This window comes from Artibeus jamaicensis, unplaced genomic scaffold, assembly GCF_021234435.1.
Source record: "Artibeus jamaicensis isolate MK-2021 breed Jamaican fruit bat unplaced genomic scaffold, CSHL_Jam_final contig_1998, whole genome shotgun sequence".
Lineage (NCBI taxonomy): Eukaryota > Metazoa > Chordata > Mammalia > Chiroptera > Phyllostomidae > Artibeus > Artibeus jamaicensis.
This window is the reverse complement of record NW_026521407.1, coordinates 24,501,632-24,529,258: the sequence shown is the minus strand read 5'-3', so window position 1 is coordinate 24,529,258 and position 27,627 is coordinate 24,501,632. Positions and strand designations below refer to the sequence as shown.

The 27,627-nt window shown below is 39.0% G+C and overlaps 2 protein-coding genes across 9 annotated transcripts in view; one reads left to right on the top strand and one right to left on the bottom strand.

Annotated features, from left to right (window-relative positions):
• NF1 (neurofibromin 1) overlaps window positions 1-27,627 on the top strand; it is a 234,233-nt gene that overhangs the window by 177,609 nt on the left and 28,997 nt on the right. For all 8 annotated transcript variants that reach the window (XM_053655762.1, XM_053655756.1, XM_053655754.1 and 5 more), the window contains 11 exons: window positions 9,977-10,409; window positions 11,001-11,341; window positions 15,788-15,990; window positions 18,892-19,085; window positions 19,992-20,132; window positions 20,283-20,562; window positions 21,000-21,214; window positions 23,587-23,648; window positions 23,778-23,892; window positions 24,421-24,522; window positions 26,205-26,345. In XM_053655762.1, the coding sequence (XP_053511737.1) occupies window positions 9,977-10,409; window positions 11,001-11,341; window positions 15,788-15,990; window positions 18,892-19,085; window positions 19,992-20,132; window positions 20,283-20,562; window positions 21,000-21,214; window positions 23,587-23,648; window positions 23,778-23,892; window positions 24,421-24,522; window positions 26,205-26,345 (2,227 nt within the window). The remainder of the gene's footprint in view (window positions 1-9,976; window positions 10,410-11,000; window positions 11,342-15,787; window positions 15,991-18,891; window positions 19,086-19,991; window positions 20,133-20,282; window positions 20,563-20,999; window positions 21,215-23,586; window positions 23,649-23,777; window positions 23,893-24,420; window positions 24,523-26,204; window positions 26,346-27,627) is intronic.
• EVI2A (ecotropic viral integration site 2A) lies at window positions 2,066-6,280 on the bottom strand. Its single transcript, XM_037146808.2, has 2 exons — window positions 5,983-6,280; window positions 2,066-3,030 (listed from the first exon to the last, which is right to left on the bottom strand). Exon 2 carries the CDS (start codon window positions 3,007-3,009, stop codon window positions 2,284-2,286), a length of 726 nt encoding a protein of 241 aa, XP_037002703.2. The 5' UTR covers window positions 3,010-3,030; window positions 5,983-6,280; the 3' UTR covers window positions 2,066-2,283.

Below are 27,627 nucleotides of genomic sequence, written 5' to 3'. Positions count from 1 at the left end.
TTAGGCATTGGGGAGTTTTGTTTGTTTGTTTGTTTTTAAAATTTTATTTAGTTATTTCTCAAGTACAGTTTTTTGTCTATTTCCCATCCCAGCCCACCCCGCCCTGTGTTCCCCACCTCCCTCCCATTTCCACCCCCCTTAGTTCTTGTCCCGGTGTCCTTCATACTTGTTCCTCCAAATCCCTCCCCTTTTTTTCCCCTTAAATTCCCTCCCCTCTCCCCTCTGGTCACTGTCCCCTTGTTCTCTATTTCAGTGTTTTTGTTTTTATTCAGCTTGCTTGTTTGTTTTGTTGTTTAGCTTCCTGTTAAAGGTGAGATCATATGGTATTTGTCTTTCAACACCTGGCCTATTTCACTCAGCATAATGCTTTCCAGTTCCATCCAAGTTGTTGCAAAGGATAGTAGCTCCTTTTTTCTCTCTGCTGCATAGAATTCCATTGTGTACACCTATTTAAAGTACCAATGGCATATTCACAGACATAGAGCAAACACTTCAAAAATTTATATGGAACCATAAACAACCCCGATTAGCAGCTGCAATTTTAAGAAAGAATAACAAAGTAGGAGGGATCACAATTCCTGATATCAAACTGTATTACAAGGCCACTGTAATCAAAACAGTCTGGTACTGGCATAAAAACAGGTACATAGACCAATGGAACAGAACAGAGAGCCCAGAAATAAACCCAACTCTCTACAGTCAATTAATATTCGACAAAGGGGCATTAACATAAAATGAAGTAAAGATAGCCTTTTCAACAAATGGTGTTGGGAGAACTGGGGAGTTTTTAAAACGTGTCAGGTGACTTTGATACACAACCAGGATGAGAATTGCTAAAACCTAGAAGGGGGATAGTAAGAATGTGGTCATATTTGGAAAAATATATAAAATGTTTTCTTAAATGGCTAGCATATTGTCCAAAATAAATGCTTGGTAGGAATGTGATTTTTTTAAATGTGGCCTGCTGTTTAATTAGGATGCCCTGTGCCAATTTCAGTAAACAGCTGGAAGTCAGACCAACTTTTGTAATATACAGGGTCCGGCACAAATAACACTCCTTTTTTAATTACAAAATCATAAGCACATAATTTTGTAACATAACAATATCACACTCAAGCATGCCATATGACATTTTAGGTGAAATGTTCAAATTAAAACTATAAATTATTACACCCATAATATTACATTACCAACTGCACTCAAGCAGGCATTAACTTCTGCCAGACCCTGTATTTAATTGAAAATAGAAGTCTTGACTTATTTTAAGTAAGTCATTATTTTACTTGAACCCAGTTTTTTAAAAGGTTAAACATTTACCTGAAATATCCTGTTTTCCAAATTAGAACACACACACACATACACACACACTCTCCACACACAAGCCTTTCCTTTGCTCGTATCCCACTAATGGTTAAAAAAAAAATGAAATTGATCATGTATTAGGCCATTTGGCATCCTTAAAGTTCAAAAATTAATTAACTTTTCGATGTTTGCTATAAATAATCCAAAGAGCAGTATTTACAGGACAGAGGGATGTTACACTCAAACAGTAAGGTGCACTTTGCATTGGTGCTCAGTCTGCTGTGGCGGCTGTAGAGCCCTTGTTTCAGTTGTCTGCTCCTTCTCACTGGTCTTTGCCTGTGTTCCCTCAGACAATGAAGCAAATGCAAATAGACACAGTCAGCTTTATTCTGACAAGTCTTAATTTATTTCACAAAATTAAAAGTTTTAGTTAAATATTTATAGTAGAAAAAGTCTTGTGTGTGTCATATGTAAAGATGAAAACATCTAGCATAAAATTAGCTGTGTTGATATAAGAGCTGGTATGGGTTTTGTCACATTCAGCAAAAAGGTACCATTAAACGATACAGTCCAACTCTGTGCATTAGGAATTTGACTTCTTTTAGATGTTAAAGCATTTACTTGCCTCTGAGGACACACTGAAACTCTTCAAAGTTCATTTATATTCAGACAAAGATCACCTAACTACTAGAGTCGGCAAGAAATGTTTAATTGTCCCTTTCTACCTCTGTTAGTTCCTTCAACTTATTTATAAAAACATGCCTAAATTTTGGTTGTTTTATTATTTGCTTTTTAAAATATTCAGTGTCAGAACAGAAGTGCACAACTTAAATAATGAAGTAAGCAGGCATACCTCTCCCATTTCCACCTGCTTAAGTCTAAATTGCAAGGCCTGAGATGTCAAATTTTAGACCATCAGACCGATGTGTTGGCATTAAATAGCAAAACGACTTTGCTTTTACTCCATAAAGTTTCTCATTGTTACTTTGCGTTTTCTTCACAGAAGCACCTGTTAGTAAGTTTTTCAGTTCCTTCTTCCTGTGTTTTTTCCCTTGGTGCTGTGAGCGCTCCAGTAGATTGCATCATCAGGTTGGGCCCTGTGGGCTGTTTTGCTCTTTTCCAAGTGTCTGAGTCAGCAGGCCATAGACCACTGCTTGCCAGAAAATCGCCATTGCTTCTAGGCTGACGTTTGCTTACTTGTTTTGATCGTCTGAGAGATGAGACTTTATTTGCCAGAACCACCGTTGATAGAAATAGAAGGGTACAGATAAGAAAAAGCACTGCAATTATAATTAAGCAAACTAACATAGCCATTTTGTTGTTGTTTTCCTCGCAGACGTCTTTTTTGAAAATTTCACTGTGACTTTTGCTTGTGTTTTCAATGTTCTGTGATGTTGGAGAGCTGTTCCTCGGAACAGAAGGTGTATGAAAGTCCAGGTCAGATACAGGAGTTAAAGTTGCGATGTGAGATGATGTTGCTCTTTCAGGCATGTTTGTAGAATTACTTTTCTTATCTGCTTTAGGAGTTGTTGAGTTTGTGTTAATGCTTTGATTTTGGTTTCTGCCTGTCTTACTCTGAATATCTGGGTCCCAGACAATAGTATTGTTAGCCCACAGATGGGTATAGTTTGCCTTTGTTCCAGGAGACAAAGAAAAAACTGTTGTCATCAGAAAGGCCAGGTGCAGGTAATGTCGTATGTGTTTCATGTCCGTGAGTATACGGGTAATCTGTTGGGACAGAAATATAATTTGTTAATTGTGAAGGAATAATGGTTTCAGGTTTGGGTACCTGTAGATAAAAGATGGGCAGCTGGTATGTTATAAGTAAACTACAAGCTCATGCCTAACATTTGCAGTCGGTTTGAATGCCTTCTCAGCTGATTTTTTTCTCTCCAGCTACAGGGAAAGAAACAGTTTACTTTTGTTATTCTTTTAAATGTTAGAAGTTAGCATTACAGATAACTATTAATTATTATAGACTGAATACCGTGGTTTTATATAGTTTTCTCTCAAGTATGCTAGGCTTCAGTTTTGAGTCAGGTACTTCTGCTTTTACTTTTTTGATTCCCTCTCTTGCCCATTTAAGGATTTTTTTTTACAGAAACTCCCCACCTTCTAACAGATGTGTCATCAATCTCTATAGTAAAGGAAGAATGTGGCCTTGAGCATTTCACTTCATGTATGAAAATAAAATGGAAGTAGCTTTTTTCTTCTGGTCAGGAAAGGGGAAGTACAGTAGCAACCGAAAGAATATGAACTTCAAATAGGAATTCAAGGTGGTGGGTTTTTTTCCCCATTTTTGGGTATTTATCTTGAAGTTTTGAATGAAGCTAATACTTAGAAATATATCCCCATTACTTGTGAAAGCAATTTTATGATGTTGGTTCTCCCTTTTTACCTCTATGTCCCCAACTTACTTTGGCTTTCTGAAAGCAAAGGCCAAAGGCATGCCAGTTTTATTAAGCTAAAGATCTGGCATTAAAAAGAAAACAAGGCAGAATTCTTTTGAATAATCTTAAAAGTTCAACAAAAGTTACTGACTTTTTTATATCATTTATGCCTAGTTTTTTTTCCCTATGAATATATATTTTTTAATTCTCATCCAAGGATATGTGTGTTGATTTTGGAGAAGAGTGGAAGAGGGGAGGGTGGAGAGAGAGATCAACTGGTTGCCTTTTGTGTGCACCCTGACTGGGAGTCACACCCGCAACCTTTTGGTGTACAGCACAATGCTCCAACCAACTGAGCCACTCAGCCAAGACTCTGAATATTTTGATATAATTAAAAAGAAACAAATTATACAAACAAAATAGAGACAGTCCGATAGGTCTGACAGACCTATCAGGAGAGGGCAGGCTGACAGCTGGGGGTGTGGGGACAGGAAAAGAACGGAGAAAGAACACATGAACATGGACAGTAGTGTGGGGATTGAGGGGCGGAGGGGGTTGGGTGGAGGTGGAAGAGGGTATGGGGGATAAATGGTGATGGAAAAAATTAAAAGAATAATAAACAAGACAATGAAATAGGAAGAAATAGAGCATCAGGATCATGGGGCTTCAGACTGAAGTGGGAAGTCAAGGCAGATGGTAAGTATCTCAGCATACAAGTGAAAAAGTTGAATTTCGGTTTTGGCCCTGAGTTCCCTGGAAGCCAGTACAAAAAGGGACGGGTCTGTTTCTAATTCTCATTATTCATGATAGGATTGAAGATTTAAATAGAACTGGCATATCTGTTCAGGTACTAGTAAACCAGAAAGATTTGTCACCATTATTGAGCTATCTCTTTTATAATAATATTTCAGTTTGTTGGAGCTACTTTTGTAAAACTATTTTATTGTTGGCATTTTTAAAATTTATTTTTTATTTTAATTGTTCAAGTACAGTTTTCTGCCCTTTACCCCCATTCTGCCCCCCAGCCCTCCCCACCTCCCTCCCGTCTCCACGCCCCCTTGTTATTGTCCACGTGTCCTTTACACTAGTTCCTGCAGACCCTTCCCCCTTCCCCTGAAATTCCCTCCCCTCTCCCCTCTGGTCACTGTCAGCCTGTTCTCAATTTCAGTGTCTTTGGTTATATTTTGCTTGTTTGTTTGTTTTGTTGATTAGTTATTGTTAGCATTTATTTGAGGGAGCTGGAAGAAAAAACAAAAGTATTCACCTGTTTTAAGTGCAGATTTCGATTCCGTAAATCTAGGAGGAACCTGAGATTCGTTTTTTCTGACCCACTCCCAAGCAGCGTAGATGCTACTTCTACTAGTCATACTTTCATGAGTTTCAAGGTTTTATAAGGAATAGTTATAAGAATAACATAATGATGCTACTGGGAATTAACCTCTGAAATAATACGTCCTATTAGTAGTAGGGAAAAACCTTTATTATGTGTTCTAGAATTAAGATTACTTTTTGGATTATGACCTTTGGTAGTGAAAGATACGGTACACTGATTTCTATATAACAGTGTTTAGCTTCAATTTTTAAGTTGAATGGCATAAATCTTTGGCTACTTTATGATTTTTTCACAAAGAGAAATACTTTAAATTGGGTTACCAAGTAGTTTCTATCCTTTTATACTAGACTGGCCTTGTGCGTAGATGCTAAAATAAGTTAAAGTGGGTTATTCTTGTCACATTAGTTCATGAACAGCATAGCATGCGTCAGTGCCTGTGCACATTTGAACAGTTCCTACCACGGGGCAGACAATGGGCCCACTGTCAATTGTTCTCTGCCAGATGCACTGCCGTCCCCAGATAAACAACTGCAGCAAATGGGAACCAGGGGCTGTCTCTGCAGCCCTGATTGATGTATGCCACCGAAGCTAGGTTATGTTATCAAAAGTTTTTGTTAATCTCCAGTCATTTTTAATAAAATTTATAATGCCTAAGCATCAGTAATAAGAAATTTATTTTTTAAACTTTTCATGCATAATCAAACTTTCCAATTTGCTGTAGAGTTTACACTCAGGTCCTTCCTAGTCCTAGTTTAAAACTCTATGTTGGTGGTAAATCTTTACCATTTCTAACATAAAGTTTACCTAATAGGACAGGAAAAAAGCAGCATACATTTCAATTACTTACAATTGTACTTTGTTAGTAAGATTCTTAGGTACTATTTGTAGAACTTCCTCAAACACTAATCTGTACAAAGTTATGTGAAAAGGCATAAGAAAACCATATATATTACATACCTTACAAAATGGTTGGTCAAAATCTGCTTATCACCTTATTTTAATAAGCCACTTCTTGTCTTGAGGCACAGCTTCCAAGTAATTTAAAGCAGAACAGACTTGGAGAAATACGAACGTTAAAGTAAATCTGCAGTAAAAAAGGGCATATGCAGCTAGCTTTCCACTGTTCAAACCAAACCACAGATGACACATTTCCTTTTCGCTGCAGCTAAAGCACATGTCACGGCGGCGGGGGGGAAAAATGGAGTCTCCAACTTGTCTAGCTGGCCCCTGGCGTGACAGGAGGCTTTGTAGAGCAAATCCCCGCCTCCAGAGCAGGGAGGGTTTTCTGCTTGGTGTCTTTTGACCTTAAACTAATTATATATGCCTGGTGTAGCTTTTGAATAATATATTCAGGTCATTCAAAAGAAGGTGAAATGGCATTTTTCCTGCAGCATTAAAATCATCTCTAAAAATTTTATTTGGATGCCACAGACTGATTGATAACATGAGTTTGGAGACCTCTGGGGTATTGGTTAAATAATAGAACAAACCCACATCTCAGACCATGGAACTGCAGTGATTTGAGAAAGTACATAGTAAGTTTAGATTATATAGGACATAAAATGCTTTCGTATGGCTTAGTGGGTCCTCTCCCTCTCCCTCCCTCTCTCTCTTCCTTCCCCCTCTCTTCCCCCCTCCTCTCCTCCACCCTTTGAAGGTCCTTTCATCACCATCATCAGTGAATCTAAAATGGATCTAATTTTTCTCTCAGAAGTGGTGGTCCCGCATGATCTCTTTCTTTTTGTTCATGATAACAGCATTCTGTGTAATGTCAGAGGCTTTCTGTACAGCAAGTCCCTTTGATTCAAGTTCTTTCTTATAGCCCTCATCAGAACTAAGATAATATTGATCCTTTCTTTATATCCTTGGATCAGTTTCTTAGTACAGTCTTCTGCCACATGACAGACTACATATATGATGGTGGTCCCCTAAGATTATATAAAGGAGCTGATAAATTTCTGTCACCTAGTAACCATGGTAACATAATAGCACAACACACAACTCACACGTTTGTGGTGATGCCGGTAAACAAACTTATGGCACTGCCAGTCATATAAAAGTATAGCTTACACAGTTATATAGTATTGGGCTCTTCCGTCTGTCTTTGCGATTGCGCACTCTGATGTTTGCACAGAGATGAAGTTGTCTGACAATGAGTTTCTCAGAACATACCCTCATGTCTTTACGTGGTGTGTGACTGTATTTTAGATCCTTGCAAGGCCATACCTAAGCTACTGCAGTACCTTTTTACTAGTTATGACTCCTGTGTATATCTTGTATATATTACTTCCTTTGATCATACCACCCCTTTCTTTTAAGAAAGTAGTGGAGTAACTCCTTAATACCAGCTCCTTGACTCTTATAGCAGCGATTCAGAAATGTTCATGCACATAAATATTAGATGAGAAGTTGTTTTAAAACAGTGAAAATTGCTGGGCCCCACTGTCTATACTGTTTATATGCACTAGTGGGTCTGGGCTGGACCCGGGAACCGCAGTTTTGTCAGGCACCACACCAGTCCTCATGCTGGTGCTGCACAGAGCATGCTCGGAGGGGTCCTGAACCCCGTAGTTAAACAGTTTTGGTCCCTTCACAATTTAGCTATTATGTATTTTTCCAGCTTTATTTGTTAAAACTTCTCTGTGTGAATCCTCCATTCTCACTAAACTAGCTGACTGTTGCCTCAACACGCTAATTACCTATTTCTTTTCCTCTTTACCTCTCTCCATGAGGCCCGCCCGTCCCTCCTCTTGTTGAGTTCGAAATTCCTCCAGCCCACTGCAGCTGCTCCTCTAAGTAGCACTCCCTGACTGCCCGCCCAGTCTGTGCTGCTGTCTCCCTCTCCTGAACTTAACAGGAGGATTTCTCCCCCGGAGTCCCTGCGATAAGTCATTATATCCCACCTTATATCTTTTCTTTGATCTTGAAATAGTTTCCTTTTATTTAAAAATCATTTCACTTGTCATATTTTTATCTTATTTCCTCCCAACAAAACTAACAACTCAGCCTAGGTCGTAGCTGTACTACCACAGTGATCAACTAAAAAACACTGGGCCCAAGTTCACGTAGGTTGTTTGACCAAAATTCTAGTGCTGTGTTTTTCAGGGCTTTCTGTGGGTCCTTACCTCGGCTGGTCACATTGCTTTGCATTATTTTTAGCATAAACAACATACACCCTAATATGGCTGCCTTAAGAAAAATTGGAACTGATTGGCTCTTACGCTCGCATAGTCCAGGGATAAATTTGATCCCAGGAGAGGCTTTATCTAGGACTCAGATGAAATGGCCAGGGTCCCAGTTTCTTTGTTTTTTCACTCAATACCTTTGGTTCTTAGGCACACTTCCCTTCATATCTCAAGGTAAGACCTAACAACTGTCATGGCTCTGTGTGCCCTTGTTTATAAACATCAGCAAAGTACATGTCTCAATTCCTAGCAGTTTACACTGCCATGTCTGAATGGGGCCTCTTTGGCTCTGGTTGTCCTAATTTGAGTCATGTGACCATTACTGAACCATTGTCTCTGGTCAAGGTAGAATAAATGGATTCACTAAAGCCATTCAGCTCCAGGCGGGTCATTCCCAACGAAACAGTTCGCCTGAGAACTATGGTGGACATGGAGGCCACTAACCAATGTCCACTGCCATCCTCCTGTGATGGACAAGTTTGTTGTTACTGTCATTGCTCAGAGTTTTAATATTTGTTAGTGTTGTGGACCGCTCTGCCTGGTTTCAGGGATTGTAACTCCACCCTCTGTGAGTAAGGATGAGTGAGTGACCTTTGGAATTCGAGCCACAGGAGACAAACCTTGTCTCTAGTAGCAAATGCTGCCTCAGTTTCCTCCCTGCCCCCAAAGCATGGTCGGAAGTCATTGACGGGTACGACCTCTCAGAGGAGGGGCAACCTAGTCCAGTCACGATCACTTGGAAGGTCATCATGGAAGGACCCCGGGGGGCTGCAACAAAGAGCAATGGACTCTTGCCCCCCAGCTTTGACAAGCCTGAGTCCCCTTGTAGTCTGGGAAAAGCACTTCTTGGCTCTAATCCCCTTAAGCCTGAATACCTGATGGGGAAAGGTGTAGCTCCTTGCCTTGCGAGAGCGTGTCCTGGGAAAAAATCTGGCAACACAAAGACTTCCTGATAAACCTGTGAAATCTGCTCTGCTAAGAATGCTTTCATTCTTGTGGTAAGGGTCAGAGCAGGAAATGAGTATGTCTCCCAAAAGTTCTGCAACCCCCTTTCCTGACAGGCACTGACTCAGACTAAGCCCTCAGATTTCTTTGAAATGTTATCTACTGTTTGATCCTAGCCCCCTGTATTCCTGTGTATTACAACCCAATAAAAGTCTTTAGAGGAAGGGGCTCAACGCCTTTTTCCCCTGAGAAACTGGCCACTGCTCAAGGCCTTTCTCCTCTGGAAAACTGGCCACGTCTCCTCCCCAAGCAGATCATGTCTCAGTCATGTTTATTCTCATCCATGGCACACGGGGAGGGGGGGGACTTGCAAGGAAAGTCGCCTCCACATTTTAAGATTTTTAAAATATATTTATCTTTAGAGGGGAAGGAGAGAGGGAGAGAAATATCAATGTATGGTTGCCTCTTGTGCATCCCCTGCTGAGAACTGGCCTGCAACCCAGGCATGTGCCCTGACTGGGAATCGAACTGCGGTTGTTTGATTTGCAGGCTCGAGCTCAGTCCGCTGAACTACACCAGCCAGGGGTGCTCAGAGTTTTTGGATTGAAGATTCATCTCCTCTGTTTTACTTCTCAATGTCCAAAGAACAACCTATTACAAAAAAGGATCCGGACTTTGTATAATTGTTTTGTGTTATTGTTAGTTTTCTCTAGAAAACTAATCAGAAAATAAAGAAATAAAATAGATTAGTAGCATCTATATATCTATTCAGAACTCTGTTGACAAACTGTCCCTTTTTTTTTTTTTGTCATCTTCCTTAGGTTCAAAACTGGTCAGATCAACGGTGATTTGCTAATATATCACGTCTTGCTGACTTTAAAGCCATATTATGCAAAGCCATATGAAATTGTAGTGGACCTTACCCATACTGGGCCTAGCAATCGCTTTAAAACGGACTTCCTCTCTAAGTGGTTTGTTGTTTTTCCTGGCTTTGCTTATGACAATGTCTCCGCAGTTTACATCTATAACTGTAACTCCTGGGTCAGGGAGTATACCAAGTATCACGAGCGGCTGCTGACTGGCCTCAAAGGCAGCAAAAGGCTCATTTTCATAGACTGCCCTGGGAAACTGGCTGAGCACATAGAACACGAACAACAGAAACTACCCGCTGCCACCTTGGCTTTGGAAGAGGACCTGAAGGTGTTCCACAATGCCCTCAGGCTAGCTCACAAAGACACCAAGGTTTCTATTAAAGTAAGTTTCGCTCTCTGTTGGGCTCATTGCCTTCCTTGACTGACCAGACTGTTGACTGGCCTTCCTAAGTGTTCCCGTGGTAGTGTATCAAATGTAAAGGAAGTCCAGAGGGAGAAAAATTAAGCTTTCTATCCTCATGGAGGTCCTGAGGATGATATGAGACGTATACCTTAATTATATTCTAGCTTGGGTTGGAGGCAGAAGAGTGTAGCAAACAGAGGGCAGTTCCCTGCATAGCAGTCATATGGCAGGGATGTGCTGAAAGTGGAAATGAGTGACAATTCTGATTTTTACATGCTTTTTGCAATGAGGAACATACATCTGCAGGATAAAAATCAGTATTTGTCTATAGTATTCTGCACCTTTTTTAAAAACAAAATTAATTTTTTCTGATGTTTTCAGTCTCTTGCGCATTAATCACAGTAATTTTTGAACCCATTTGACTATATAATGGTAATAACTCTCCCTTAAATAGCAAACATAGTATCTCGGTTGGTTGGTTGCTTGGTCAGTTGGTTTTGGCACCTCTTACAATTCAACATAATGGAATTTAATTCTTCTTCATTCCACCTTCTCGCCATCACTTTCCAGGTTGGTTCTACTGCTGTTCAGGTAACCTCAGCAGAGCGAACAAAAGTCCTGGGGCAGTCAGTCTTTCTCAATGATATCTATTATGCTTCGGAAATTGAAGAAATCTGCCTGGTGGATGAGAACCAGTTCACCTTAACCATCGCAAACCAGGGCACACCACTCACCTTCATGCACCAGGAGTGCGATGCCATTGTCCAGTCCATCATTCACATCCGGACGCGCTGGGAGCTGTCGCAGCCAGATTCCATCCCACAGCACACCAAGATTCGGCCAAAAGATGTCCCTGGGACACTGCTCAATATCGCATTACTCAATTTAGGCAGTTCGGACCCGAGTTTACGGTAAGTTTTTAAAAAATTCACTTCAACTTTATTCAGGGTTTGTGACTTTTAAAATGAGACCATTTAATAAGCTTTTAAAGCAGCCTGTCTACTCTGATACTGTAAATTGGAAGGTATGTTATGTTGGTTAACCAGCGTGAGCTCATCGAGTTGTGAGGTATTCACATGGACTGTAGAATTCAGAATAGGGTGAGTCACACTAAACCAATGTGTATTCTTTGTCCAGGAAACTTTCATCTGAAAGAGACAGCATAGCAGTTTTTGAGCTTTTTTCCAAAATACCTTTTTTTAAAGTCTACTCTTAAATTAAGTTTCTCTTCCTCTGTGTCCTCTAATTAAGTTTTCCTGTGTCCAAGAGTATATCACTGTTAAGCTTCCTCACAGTTAAATTAGATTATCATTGTTTTACAGAGGAAGGGTTGGTGTTCAATAACTCAATAACATTATTGCATACTTTCCATCTATGTGACTTTAAGAAAATTCTGGGAAGAAGTCTTAAGATAAATATAGCTGTCATCTGAGCAGAGATTGTCGGTTCTGTTCAGGCCTAATAATCTGAGCAGAAATCAGGGAGGGGTGTGGTCTGTGGAGCCAGTAGATCCATCTGGGTCAGGTCCAGGTCTGCTCTGTGTGGCTTCAGGTGAAGTCCCGAAGTTCTCTGAGCTCAGGTTTCCTCATTTTTAAAATAAAGGTGACGGTGCTATCTTCATAGACTTACAAGTATTTAATAAATAGTGTGGGTTCTAGTATAGCACTTAGCACGTAGTTTTTGCTTAGTAAATATTATTTCTCCCCAAGTTCCCTACCCCCCACCCCATGTGTCTTTGTACTCTTTCCCACTTTTGCCCTTCTCCATTTCATGTTAGAATCATTTTTTTTCCTCCCAGGAGCCTTGACACTATTAAGATTTTTATAAATTCTTAGCTTCAGAAAAATCTTCCCTAGGATATAATATAGTCCAGGTTTTACAAGTGGGCCTTTTAGGATTACAGATCTCCTTTATTTAAAAGGAAAAAAAGATTTCTTTTTAAAAAAAATATATTTTATTGATTACGCCATTACAGTTGTCCCATTTCCCCCTTTATTCCCCTCTCCCCTGCACACACCCTCCCCCATTCCCCCCTTTAGTTCATGTCCATGCATCATAAGTTCTTTAGCTTCTACATTTCCCACACTACTCTTGCCCTCCACCTGTCTATTTTCTACCTATCATTTATGCTACTTATTTTCTGTACCTTGTCCCCCACCCTCCTCCTCCCACTCCCCTGTTGCTAACCCTCCATGTGATCTCCATTTCTATGGTTCTGCTCCTGATCTAGCTGTCCTTTTAGTTTGCTTTTGTTTTAGGTGTGATTGTTAATAACTGTGAGTTTGCTGTCCTTTCACTGTTCGTATTTTTTTATCTTCTTTTTCTTAGATAAGTCCCTTTAACATTTCATATAATAAGGGCTTGGTGATGATGAACTCCTTGAACTTGACCTTATCTGAGAAGTGCTTTATCTGCCCTTCCATTCTAAATGAAAGCTTTGCTGGATAGAGCAATCTTAAATGTAGGTCTTTGGATTTCATGACTTAGAATACTTCTTTCTCTTTTGAGAAATCAGCTGATAGTCTGTTGGGAACTCATTTGTAGGTGATTGTCCCCTTATCTCTCACTGCTTCTAGAATTCTCTCCTTCATTTTAATCTTGGCTAATGTAATTATGATATGCCTTGGTGTGTTCCTCCTTGGGTCCACCTTTTTTGGGACTCTCTGAGCTTCCTGGATTTCCTGGAAGTCTATTTCCTTTGCCAGAATGGGGAAGTTCTTTATTATTTGTTCAAATAAGTTTTCCACTTGTTGCTCTTCCTCTTCCCCTTCTGGTACCCCTATAATTCAGATGTTGGAGCGTTTAAAGATGTCCTGAAGGTTCCTAAACATCTCATTTTTTTTTTGAATTCTTATTTCTTCATTCTTTTCTGGTTGAACGTTTCTTTCTTCCTTCTGGTCCACTTCATTGATTTTAGTCCCAGTTTTCTTCCCATCACTATTGGTTCCCTGTGCAATTTGCTTCATTTCACTTAGTGTAGCCTTCATTTTTTCATCTAATTTGCAACTAAAATCAATCAGTTCAGTGAGCATCCTGATCACCAGTGTTTTGAACTGTGCATCCGATAGGTCGGCTATCTCTTTGTCACTTAGAAGAATTGGCTCTGGGGCTTTGAGCTGTTCTTCAGCTTGAGCCATAATGTTTTGGTCTGTTTGTACCTGTTGCATTGAGGGGTGGAGGCTTCTGTGTTCACCAGGGTGGGTCTGCCCAGTCGCTGGATTATGATGCTGTATATGGGGGGGGAGGTCAGAGAGGGAGGAGCAGTGGCATTTGTTCTGCTCTCTCTCAGATTTTGGTCCCCTCTGCTGCTTCCCACAAGCAAATTGGGCCCTCCTGGTGCTGGTTCCTGGGTGTGTGGGCTTATGTACATTGTAGGACCCCATGAGTCTCTCTAACAAACTCTCCTGTGAGGCTGGGAGCCTCTCCCAGCCCTTCAATTCCCGAAAGTTTTTCCAGTCGGTGCTTTTAGGCTTTAATTCCCGTTGCTGGGGCCCTGGGTCGCGCAGTCTGTCTCACTGCCTGTTTTTTTGCCTGGTTTATCTGCATGTGAATGTGTGTCTGTGGTCAGCCAACCGCCTTGCATGCATCACTGGGTCTGCTCCTTTAGTCCTGCGCCTGCCCGGTCTGCTAACCTGGTCTGCCTGTTCCTGCTGGACCCCTCTCATCCAGCTGCCAATTCCACCCCTCTTACCGGTCTGGATAGATGATTTGTTGTTGTCAGACTTCAGTACAGTTCAATTTCCTGTCTGTTTTGGTTGCGTTTTTGTTTGTAAATCTTTGTTGTTCTTAAATTTGGTTGTGTGAGGAGGTACAATGTTTCCACTGACACCTCCACCTTGGCTGGAAGTCATGATTTCTTTACCTGGCTGGGTCTCATAGGGTCCGTGAACTCTCAGAAATTATACACAAAATTTTGTGTATTCTTTACTTTTATTGTCTCAGAGGAATCTGACACTTTCCCCCAAGTTGAGGGACCCCAGTTCCTTATAGCTGTTGAAATAATACAGAGTCAACGTCAATGTCAAAATAGTGTAACTCAGAATTGCTGGGGGTTAGTAAGAGATACATAAACTTAGAAACAACAGTGTTAATATTCTCATCTTAAGAAAATGGAGCTATACATATGCCCTTAATTTTTAGTTCAAAATTACTCATCGAAGAATGCTATTAGTGTTCTAAAAATTATTAGCTTGATAAACCTAATATTCTTCTCTTGTGAAATAAAGCAAGCTGACAGCTCCTGCTTTTTGCTGAAGTGTGTCATGACTGAGAAAAGCCTTTTGGTGGCCCTGGCTGGTATAGCTCAGTGGATGAAGCACAGGTCTGCGAACCAGAGAATTGAAGTTCAATTCCTAGTCAGGGCACATGCGTGGGTTGCAGGCTGGTTCCCTGCAGGCCAGTTCCCAGCAGGGGATGCATGAAAGGCAACCATACATTGATGTTTCTCTCCTTCTCTCCTTCCCCTCTAAAGATAAATAAATAAAATCTTTAAAAAAATAAAAGCCTTTTGGTAGACTTTCTTCCCTATGTGTCTATTGCATAAATATATTAGCATGATGAAAGTTCAGAGGTAAGGAAAAACCTGAAATTTGCTGAGTAGTCAAACTATTTCTTTTGTTGTATAAGGGAGAAAATTAAAAACTTAAAAATGGAATATGAGTTTTTGAGCTATCTTCAAATTGTTTAAATATATTTTTCAGATATTTATAAGGGAATTTTTGGTTCTAGTGGAATCTGAATATGTCTATATTAGGGATTTTGTTTTGTTTTTAGTTGTTATATGGAAGAAGTTCATGGAAAGAATAGAAAGGAACTTAATTATGTTTACAATTTTTTTCACCACCAGTTTGTAGTATAACTTATAGGACACCCAGGAAGAAATGCAATAGTTGCTGATGAAAGATTTTAACATTTTAGGTTGATGAGGTGCCACCTCATTTCTCTTCTTAGGATCCCCATTATAATTGGGTCTAGTGAGCGGAGGAACGACAATTTGAGTTTCAGGTTCATTGAATACGTAATATGCCTTTATTTTCTGCTGGTCCACCTTAGGCCACAGGCCATTCATAGTTTATGTCCTAATGGAACGTCTCTTAGGAAGGTGAGGCCTTCTACTCACCTGTCTTAGGAGCCTCAAAGTACTCTTCTGGGTGTGTCACAACTCACCCTTAAAAAAATCTTTAAATGATCAAGGGGTATTTTGGTTTTATTACAGAATCGTAACAACTCTAATTAATCATAAAATTTAAAAATACTTGATTATGCTTTGTAATAGAGTCATAACTTGTATGTTATTAATTTTTTTAAATGTAAGAAAAAATAAGTCTTAAAACAACTTCATTTGTGTTTTCTCCTAGGTCGGCTGCCTATAATCTTCTGTGTGCCTTAACTTGTACCTTTAATTTAAAAATCGAGGGCCAATTACTAGAGACATCAGGTTTATGCATCCCTGCCAACAATACCCTCTTTATTGTCTCGATTAGTAAGACACTGGCTGCCAATGAGCCACACCTCACCTTAGAATTTTTGGAAGAGTGTATTTCTGGATTTAGCAAATCTAGTAAGTAATGATAATTTTCTTTACTATGTTAACAGTGAGTCTAAGGAAATTCAAAGAAAACCCTTTCAGAATTTACTAGTGAAATCTCTAATTGATTATATTTTTACTTCTTTACCTCTTTTAATTTTTCATCTGTGGTACTGTGTAACTGAAGGAACTCTGGCATACCATATTGAAAAATCTAAAATTCTGGCAATAAAAGCAAGATGGCAAGGTTTTGATGCCATACATGTCTCTGGACCACTCACAAAGTATTTTTCTCACCATGTTTCAGTTTAATTAGCTTCAGCATTTCTCTTAGCAGGTTATTCTGAATGAGTCAAGTATCCACATTGTGTCCTTAATTTTAAAGAAGTGTTTTCTCCTTTCTTCAGATTGACTTTGAACTGTGATTATGTTGTTCCCGGACAGTTCCCAGAGAATGCGATGGCACATAACACAGGGTCCAGCATCAATTCCTGCCTGGGCTCTGTTTAGTCAGTCTTGTGAACTTGACATTTGCCCTCTGCTGTCTGTCCATCTCCGTATCCTGTGAAAGTGCAAATGTTGACATCATCTTCCCTTCCTCTCTCCATAGTATATAAAACCAGTTCTTCTGTATTTTTCTTGGTTTTTCTGTATTAGATCATTAAAGCTTTGACAATTCATTAAGATCAGGTCACTATATATTTTACATAATAATGAATGTAGGAATATAACCCTAAAAATGCATAAGACTGACAAAACAAGAAAAGTATAAAGCTTAATTGAGAAATATTAATATACAGAGAGATTTGAGTGAGTAGGAATACTGTGCTCCTGAATGAATAATTCTTTCCAGATTATTACAAATTGAATGCAATCCAGTCAGAATTCTATGAGATTTGAGGATTAAGAATGAGGTAGAATTTTAAATGATTACAAATTTCACTTGAAAGTACAAGAATAGCTAAGAAAATATTGAAAGGAAAGAAAACTGAGAGAGACTTGCTATTACAGATATTTGAATACATTATAAGGGTACAGTAATTAAAACAGAGCTATTAAAGAGTCAGCAATCAGATCAGCTCGGGAGACAGGTTGACAGAGAAGCACCAGTCGAATGGGGGAGAGACGAAATCATTTAAGAAGTGAGGTTGGGAAATGAATTAAGTTGGGTCTTCATCTTCACCACAAACCATGAGATATCAAAATGTGTCCTAACCATATGTAGGAGTTGAATACAAAACCTGGAACCGTTAAAAAAGAAGAAGATTTAATTGCTTTCTGGGTAAGAATTTATGAAGCACAAAAATGATAGATGGAAACAGTGAGCAGGTTTGCTACATTAAACTTCAAAACATGTCTACTTCAAAAAATAAAAGTGAGAGATAAATTTAAAAACTAGGAAATATGATTATAGCAAATATGAGAAAAATTAAGATATTAATTATGAAGAGGTCCTATTGATTAATAAGAAAAATGAATCAACAGTAACATGCAGATCACACTACAAAAGGATATTTATGTATTAAGAAGTTCACTAATAAAATTAAAGAAATGTAAACTGAAAAAAATAGGAAGACAACTTTCAGCTTTCAGACTGGAGAGTTTTTGAAAGCCAGCCGTGCTGAGTCTGTGGCGCTGCGAACAGGCAGTTTTCCTAGACAGCAGCTTGGACACATGTGTCAGAATCCTGAAGGTCCTTTTGGCCTCATCATTCTGCTTTGTAGAATTTATTCTAAGGAGTTAATGTGCAGGTGTTCATCATAGCATTATTTTTATTTAGATTTTTAAAAACCAGGTATGTCTTATCAGTAAAGTGTCCAGATCTTGAGTGTCTTAAGTGAACAGCTCGATAAATTTTTATGTGTGACTACATCACAAAACCGTGTCCCAGATCCAGCTACAGAACATTTGTAGCATCCAGAAGGCTCCTCTCAGTACTGCCCTCGCCCTAAGCATAACCAGTATTCTGATGTCTACTGCCATTGGCTTATTCTGCCTACTTTTGAAATTTACGTGACATTATGCTAGCAAAAAATTAGAACACCTAAAAGTCAAACAATAAAGAACTGATTATCATTAGATCCCCATGGGATGGAATAATGTGAAGCCATAAAACATGTTTTTAGAATGGAGCTTCAGTTGGGGAAGATGAAAAAGTTCTGGAGATGAGGGGTGGTGATGCCTGTGCAACAGTGTACTTGATGCCACTGAAGCATGCACACTGAAAGCAGTCCAGTTTGTGTTGTATGTGCGGTTCACAGCAAGATTGGGGGGTTCTAGGCAAAGCATACAAAGGAATTTCTGTACTATTTTGATGTCTTTTCATAAGACTGAAGTTACTTCAAAATTAAAAATTAAAAATATTTTTTGGAGAATTTTAAATCTCAGTATAATATTTAATGAAAAAATACTAAGAACATACTGTATATGTAGCCCAACCCTAATTTTTGTGGAATTGGAGTGGGTTATATGTGTACACATACACAGAAAAATGTACATGAATTGGAAATAGATTGGAAAGCTTGAAGAAAGTGGAAATGATACACCAGTATAGCAACAATTGTTTCATTTTTGTAACGATGCTTTCTTTTTACCAAACTTTCTAGAATTACTACATATTCCTTTTACAATTGGAATAAAACTTAAGTATTTTTATCTAGAAGAGAAATAGTTAAAAGTGAAAAACGAGATAAAACTTTTCAAAATTGGTTTACTGGCTTTAAAAATTTTGTTTAAGGCCTCCGTCTTTAGTAATATATTTGCCAAATATCGTTTCCTTTGGCCTGATTCTAGGTAATGGTCTTCACCTTTTACCTTCCCCTCTCCCAATTCTTTATTTTAAAATAATTTGAAATAACTAAAATAATATTATTTAAAATAAATTTTGATGGAATTTTCATTGACCATTTATGCTAATAGCATGTTTTCCCCCAGGTATTGAATTGAAACACCTTTGTTTAGAATACATGACTCCATGGCTGTCAAATCTAGTCCGTTTTTGTAAGCACAACGATGATGCCAAACGACAGAGAGTTACTGCTATTCTGGATAAGCTGATAACCATGACCATAAATGAGAAGCAGATGTACCCATCTATCCAAGCAAAAATATGGGGGAGCCTTGGGCAGGTATTGAGTTTGCTTAAATATTTACCTAGTACCTCCTGCGTGCAGATATTTGTCTGGTACCCACTCTGCGCAAAGCTGTGTGCCAGGCACTAGAGATACAGCCGTAGAAAAGACAGTCCCTCTACTAAAAAGCATACAGACACCCACCTAATTCTTGATTTGGCTCAAAATTGTAAATGTCTAGTGCATCTCTCAGAGCCAAAGAAAAACTAGTTATTGTAGCACTCTTCTCCATGGCATAATTAATTAGATAGACTTTAATTATAGAAATCTGATGTCGCTTCTGGTAAATAGTGCTTTACAATGTGCTCTGGTAGCTTACATACCATGGGTGTCTGTAAATGTTTCTTGATGCTGTTATTAGGGACACCTGCTTTTATTTATAGTTCTAGCATAAAAACAACTATATTAAAATACAGCATGTGCATTTTCTTATTATCTGTCAAGAATTACAAATATAATTTCTTCAAAGTAGTCACTTAAGGAAGCAGTACTCCTACTCAAGCAGTGCTGCGAATCCTCCAGATAATTTTAAGTATCTTGGAGACCTTTTTAAAGCTCTATGAAACATCTCAGTACGGATGTCATTTTCTATATTTTAAAATAGTTATATTTTATATTGATAATACGTTTTCTTAGAAGAGAACAGAGATGCTTTGCAAATAAAATTAATATAGAGATTTAAAATTTTTTAATTTCAGTTTCTGAATCTCTGAAAGAATGTCTTCATCTTTTATCATCCTGTCCTTTTCATGTTTTATTTACTGACAGGTCTCTGAATAAAACCTAATATTTTAGAGGCCTCTGGTAAAAAGAATTTTCATGTTGGGCTGCTCCTTGAAGTATTTTTAAAGTAAAAATAAGTTGCTAGAGTGGCTAAAAGGTTCTTTTTTTCTCTTCCACCAGATCACAGATCTCCTTGACGTTGTTCTAGACAGTTTCATCAAAACCAGTGCAACGGGCGGCTTGGGGTCGATCAAGGCCGAGGTGATGGCAGATACTGCTGTAGCACTGGCTTCCGGAAACGTGAAATTGGTTTCAAGCAAGGTAATCCCTTTTCCTTTGCCTTCTGGATGTCAGCATGATGTATCTCTTTGTGTCATCAGGAGGCTTTTTGTTTGTAACTAGTTAAACTGAAAGTTTTTAATGATAAAACTTTTTTAGCCCCCATGTTTTTAAAATTCTGCTTCCTTACAGGTTATTGGAAGGATGTGCAAAATAATTGACAAGACATGCTTATCTCCAACCCCTACTTTAGAACAGCACCTTATGTGGGACGATATCGCTATTCTCGCGCGCTACATGCTGATGCTGTCCTTCAACAACTCCCTGGATGTAGCGGCTCATCTCCCCTACCTCTTCCACGTGGTCACCTTCTTAGTGGCCACAGGGCCGCTCTCCCTTAGAGCTTCCACACATGGACTGGTCATTAATATCATTCACTCTCTGTGTACTTGTTCACAGCTTCATTTTAGTGGTAAGTTCCAAGACCGTGGACAATTTGTGTTTCACCAGCTCCTGTCTCCAGTTTACATCATCTGATTGACAGAGATTAGCTTATTGTTTATTGTGGTACCCTAACACTAAACTGCTAATTCAAAAATAATAAATTACTTCGTGCCACATCAAGCTATAGCAGAGACTTTCTGTGCTTATTTGGCATGTAGACTCTTGTAGTTGCCACATAGGCCAAAGTCTCAGCACCAGTTGACAGTGTTGCGTTGCCGGTGTGAATCTGTAGGTTAAACGGCACTAAAGCAGTGAGCATTAAGATAATGTATCTAGAGGGTCGGTTTAAGGAGCATGGTTATGTAATTTTGACATGATACTCAAATTTTCTAAATTTAAAATGAAATATGACACTTTAAAATTTTTTTAAATTTATGTCTTTAAAGTGGTTTTTTTCTTTTACAGAAGAGACCAAGCAGGTTTTGAGACTCAGTTTGACAGAGTTCTCATTACCCAAATTTTACTTGCTGTTTGGCATCAGTAAAGTCAAGTCAGCCGCTGTCATTGCCTTCCGCTCCAGTTACCGGGACAGGTCATTCTCTCCCGGCTCCTATGAGAGGGAGACTTTCGCTTTGACATCTTTGGAAACAGTCACAGAGGCTTTGCTGGAGATCATGGAGGTACGTAAGCCAAAGAGATAAGGAACTAAGAAGCTAGGGCATTTTTTAAATCCACTAGTACCATCTAGAAGAAAAATTGCTTTACTTAGTTCTGCACTTAATGCTTAAATAAAAACACTTTCATGGAACGTGTTTATTGATAAAACATGTTATTTATTTAATAACATTATAATAATAAATATTACTTAAATGTTTCTGGAGACTTCTGGCCAAGATGGAGGTGTAGGTAGACACACTATACCTCCTCACACAACCATAAAAAAGACAACAACAATTTAAAAACAAAAACCAACCAGAACTGCCAGAAATATCGAACCGTACGAAGTCTGACAACCAAGGAGTTAAAGAAGAAACATTTGTCCAGACTGGTAGGAGGGGCAGAGACGGGCAGCCGGGCAGAGAGGACTCACGGCAGGGCAGCGGCCGGCAGCCCAGCAGCCCCACGTTGGTATGCAGATGAACCGGGAAGAACAGCTGGGGAGCGAGACAGACTGCACAACTCAGGGCCCCAGTGTGGGGAAATAAAGCCTCAAACCTCTGATTGAAAACACCTGTGGGGGGTGAGGCAGCAGCGGGAGAAACTCGCAGCCTCACAGGAGAGTCTGTTGGGGAGACCCACAGGGTCCTAGAACATACACAAACCCACCCACCTGGGAATCATCACCAGAAGGGTCCAATTTGATTGTGAGGAGAGTAACTGAAAACCCACAGAGAGCTGAGCAAGTGGCACTGTTCCTTCTCAAACCCCCCTCCCCCCTTACAGCATCACATGGGTTGCCCCACCCTGATGAACACCTATCACTCTACCCCTTACTATGTAACAGGTGTGCCCAGACCAAAAAAAAAAAAAAAAAAAAAAGGCCCAAATGAAAGAATAGATCAAAGCTCCAGGAAAAATACAACTTAAGTGACAAAAAGATAGCCAACCTGTCAGATGCGGAGTTCAAAGCACTGGTGATCAGGATGCTCCAGGAATTCACTGGGTACTTCAACAGTATAAAAAAGACCCAGGCAGCAATGAAGGTTGCATTGTGTGAACTAAAGAAAAATCTTCAGGGAACCAACAGTGATGGGAAGGAAACCAGGACTCAAATCAATGGTTTGAACCAGAAAAAAGAAAGAAACATTCAGCCAAAACAGAAGGAAGAAACAAGAATTCAAAAAAAAAAAATGAGAGGCTTAGGAACCTTCAGGACATCTTTAAACATTCCAACATCTTAGTTGTAGGGGTACCAGAAGGAAAAGGAGAGCGAGAAATGGAAAACTTATTTGAAAAAATAATGAAGAACTTCCCCAATCTGGCAAAGGAAATAGACTTTCAGGAAGTTCAGAGTCCCAAAGAATTTGGACTCAAGGAGGAACACACCAAGGCACATCATAATTACATTACCCAAGATTAAAGAGAAGGAGAGAATCTTATTTATTTTACTTATAGATTTTATTTATTTATTTTTAGAGAGAGGGGAAGAGAAGGAGAAAAATATCAATGTGTGGTTGCCTCTCATGTGCCCCATACTGGGGACCTGGCCTGCAACCCAGGCATATACTGTGACTGGAAATCGAACTGGTGACCCTTTGGTTCACACCATGTGCTCAATCCACTGAGCTACATCAGCCAGGGCAGAAGGAGAGAAATCTTAAAAGCAGTAAGAGAAAAGGAGAGAGTTACCTATAAAGGAGTTCCCATCAGACTGTCAGCTGATTTCTCAAAAGAAACCTTGTATACAGGAAGGAGCTAGAAAGAAGTATTCCAAGTCATGAAAGGCAAGGACCTACATCCAAGATTACCCTATCCAGCAAAGCTTTTTAGAATGGAAGGACAGATAAAGTGCTTCCCAGATGAGGTCAAGTTAAAGGAGTTCATCATCACCAAGCTCTTATTATATGAAATGTTAAAGGGACTTACCTAAGAAAAAGAAGATAAAAAATATTAACAGCAAAGTGACAACAAACTCAGAGCTATTAACAACTGAACCTAAAAAGGAAACAAAAACAAACTAAGCAAACAACTAGAATAGGAACAGAATCACAGAAATGGAGATCACATGGAGGGTTATTAGTGGGAGAGTGGGAGGGGAAGAGCGGGGGAAAAGGTACAGGGAATAAGTAGCATAAATGGTAGGTACAAAATAGACAGGGGGAGGTTAAGAATAGTGCAGGAAATGTAGAAGCCAAAGAATTTATATGTGCAACCCATGGACATGAACTAAAGCAGGGGAATGTGGGAAGGAGGGGGTGTGCAGGGAGGAGGGGAATAAAGGCGGGGAAATGGGACAACTGTAATGGCATAATCAAGAAAATATATTTAAAAATTAGTGTTTCTGTAAAATATTTATCTACATAAATATATGCAGAGTATCCTTTATTTTTAGGCTTGTATGAGAGATATTCCGACATGCAAGTGGCTGGACCAGTGGACAGAACTAGCTCAAAGGTATGACTCAAATTAATGTAAGTTTAAACCTATGTGTATTGTTGAAAAGATAGATAATACTGCATGATCAATATTTTTAATTATATATAAACAAAAGCTTTTATAAGCTCTTTGGATCTTTAATTGCAGATTTGCGTTTCAATATAATCCATCCCTTCAACCAAGAGCTCTTGTTGTCTTTGGCTGCATTAGCAAAAGAGTGTCTCATGGGCAGATAAAGCAGATTATCCGTATTCTCAGCAAGGTACCTCTCCCTTCTCCCTCTTCCTCAGTATCTGTGGTTCTCCAGCTGTAAAGCAAATCTTGGATTTTTCTAAATGACACTAAATTGGAACTTAATAATGTGTTGTATATTGAGTATTGAACCTTAAAACAATGAGTTTTGATTCTTTTCTTCACTGTAATTCTTTGAAGTGAAGAAACCATCTCCAAAAAAGACGTCTTAAAAACAAATAAGTATTATCTCTTTTGCTAAGAAAGTACTCTTACTATTTTAAGTTTTCAAAGACTATGTGGTAAAACTAGTGTTACATAAAATTATCTAATTGGTAATAACTATAATAATGCCTGACTTATTATATTAGAATATATTATAGAAATACTAAAAAAATAAAACTAAAATGTGCATTGAGCTAGATAGCAAGATCACTACAGAGTTGGAAATACTTCTGTCATTTATTTATTAAGAAATTGTTCCTAAACTGATTCTGAGACTGTTTTGGAGTTAATGTTTTATCGCAATGAAAGTAAAATAATTTTTTTCCCCCAAAAGGCACTTGAGAGTTGCTTAAAAGGACCTGATACTTACAACAGTCAAGTTCTGATAGAGGCTACAGTAATAGCACTAACCAAATTACAGCCACTCCTCAATAAGGTAATGACTGGAGAGAAAATGAATGCATTTATTTTGGGTACTCCTGTTAAATCTTATTTTCTTTCAAAGAGTTCAGAAAATAGGTAGATTGGGAAGAAGTTATAAAGAAAATGCTACAGTTAGATTAGTTATTTGAAATATTTACATTAGAGGAAGAATAAGTATGGAGAATATGTTCTCAAATGCTTGTTTTTGTCTCATTAGTGCTAAAGGAGAAATAGGTCTGTGTTCTTAATTGGTTTATGCAGTAAGAATTCATAGAGCATCTGCTATGTGCCAAGTACTGTTGAGGTGCTAGAGACATGTCACTGAACACAGCCGATAAAGTTCCCTGTCCTCATAGAGCGTACACTCTGGGTGAGTGTGGCGTGGGCAGATAATAAGCAAAGTAAGTAAAATACACAGTATGCTAGTTCGTGATTATTGTTGTGGAGAAATGTAAAGCTGAGTGAAATATACCTGATCATCAAAAGAATTTGGGTTCTAAGTGAAGATGATACATAAAAGGACTAAAACAATGCAGTCACTATTAGGATGGTTGGAGCCCATCTCAACTGTGTGACCTCAAGCAGATCATTTAACATATCAGGCCATCATGGTTCCACATTGGTAAAATGAGTAAACTAGACTAGATACCGGCACAGTATTCTCTATCAGCCCTAAGCTGGCAGAATTCTATGACGTGTGTACAAAAATACGCTAGGCTTGAGAGAGATTACAGAGGAATAAATACTTGTATATTTCTGTTACCAAGTTATACGAGCACTCTGGTCCTAAATTGTCTAAAATGGTTCTCTCATTTTCATCTTGCAAATAAAAGTGAAGTTCGGAAGGGCTAAGTAACTTGCCCAAAGGCACATACCTAATAAAAGAAAAAACCATGGTTCTAATCCAAGGCTGTGCATGTATTTTCTCATATACCACACTGCTAAATAAGGATTTCCCAAAATAAATATTTTTAATTCAGAGCAGCAAGCGATTCTTACACTGGTAAGAGTGACAAGAAAGTTGAAAGGGTGGAGTCTGAGTGAAAGCTAGAGAGATCAGGAGGATGTCTTGTCGGGAAAGGGAGCACAGCAGTGGGATTGTACAAGAGCGCCACGTCCATGGAGCGATGGCGTGGAGACCCTTCTAGTCGTTTCAGAGAAACTGTTCAGAGAACAGTGACAGGGCAGGTTGTGAAGATCGGATGGAACTAATCTAACATTCAACATTCTCAGGGAGGAGTTTGGAAATGCGCCCATAGGTTTTCAAGTGTATAGGTAATCCGACAAAAGCAGGATTTAGGAGAGTCATTTTGGCAGTAGTGTGGGGTGGGTTGGGATAGGGAGAGATCGGAGGCAAAAAGAACCCATATTTAGAGTAAAGAAGGTTAGATGAAATAGTGTAATTAACCACAAGCAGATGCGAAAGAGACTAGTATGGAAAAATTAACAAAACTTGGTGACTGGATTTGGAACCAGAATACGAGAAGAAATCAAAGGAAGTAGACAGTAAGGTTTTCAGCCTGTCTAACAGAGTCTAGTTACACTCATAGAATAGTTACCACATATTTACCTTCCAAAAAAATTTTAAAATATGCATAATTTGGGGATAACATGCCTTGTTTTATATTGCACTGTATTTTGAACACGACTGTTCGGTGTTTCATGTTACTAACCTGAATGTGTCTCCGTGGCCAGGACTCCCCTTTGCACAAAGCCCTCTTTTGGGTAGCTGTGGCTGTGCTGCAGCTTGACGAGGTCAACTTGTATTCAGCAGGCACCGCACTTCTGGAACAAAACCTGCACACCTTAGACAGTCTCCGGATATTCAATGACAAGGTGAGCAAGTGTTCTGTTGGGAGTCTCAGACTACGTGCACTTAGAACCTCCCTTTCATTGTTGTTGCTGCTGCTGCTGCTTTCGTCGTCGTCGTCATCATCATCATATCATCATCCTTTTAAAATCAGAGGTGGTCTCGAACTTAAATATGCATTTCAGTAATGCAACTTGCAAGTGTAGTTCCTTACCAGCTTATTAAAAAAATGTAAACTTTACTGCATGCTTTCTGTATAAAAAGAGCAGAAAATAGTACTCGCTCAATACTGGTAAACAGAATAGGGGTAAATAATACTGAGTAGTAGTAACAGCTGCCATGCCAGACCCTGTGCATTATTTCTAATTTCTGTAACCCTAAGGTAAAGGGTAGAAATCTGCACTTCTCATTCCATGCATAAAGAAATAATATAAAAACAAGCTGATTCTGCCCTGAGCAGAGTGGCTCAGTTGGTCAGGCATCATCCCACAAAGCAAAAGGTCATCAGTTCAGTTCCCAGTTAGGGCACATGCCTGGTTTGTAGGTTCAGTCTTCAGTTGGGGCATGTACCAGAAATAATCGATATTCTCTCCCTCTCTTTCTCCCTCTCTCTAAAAATGAAGAAATAAATAAAACGAGTTTATTTTTCGTGAAAATGGTATGTAATGACAAACTAGGTGTAATGAAAAGATAAGGACTAGGAGGTTAGATAGTCTAATGAGAACTTTTAGGTACTGGTACTAGTTTTTTTGTTTTTCTAATCCTAGTTTAATTTTTATTTTTTAGTTTTTTAATAAATTATTTATTTATTTTTAGAGAGAGGGGATAGGAAGGAGAAAGAGTGGAAGAGAAACGTTTATGTGTGGTTGTCTCTCTACTTATGTCCCCTACTGGGGACCTGGCCTGCAACCCAGGCATGTGCCCTGACTGGGAATCGAACTGGCGACCCTTTGCTTCACAGGCCTGTGCTCAATCCACTGAGCTACACCAGCGGGGTTAATCCCACTTTAAGCCATACCATAATATATCCTCTTAACATTTATCAGCCTTGACTGAGATTAGATTTTGGTTCATAGAATATACTACAGGAGGAAGTCTAACAGGAAGAAATTATGTTCCATTTGTCTTTAGAGAAAAATGGGAGGTCTAAGAGAAAAGAGGAATTTTTCTTAATGGCTACGTGTATAACAAGAGAATTTCTTGAAGTGAAATTAGCAGAGCTATTGATACAAAGAAGCTAGAAAGAGGACAGGAGCATGGTTTTAAGTATGAAGATACCTGGTCTTAAACATTATTTGTTCATTCTGC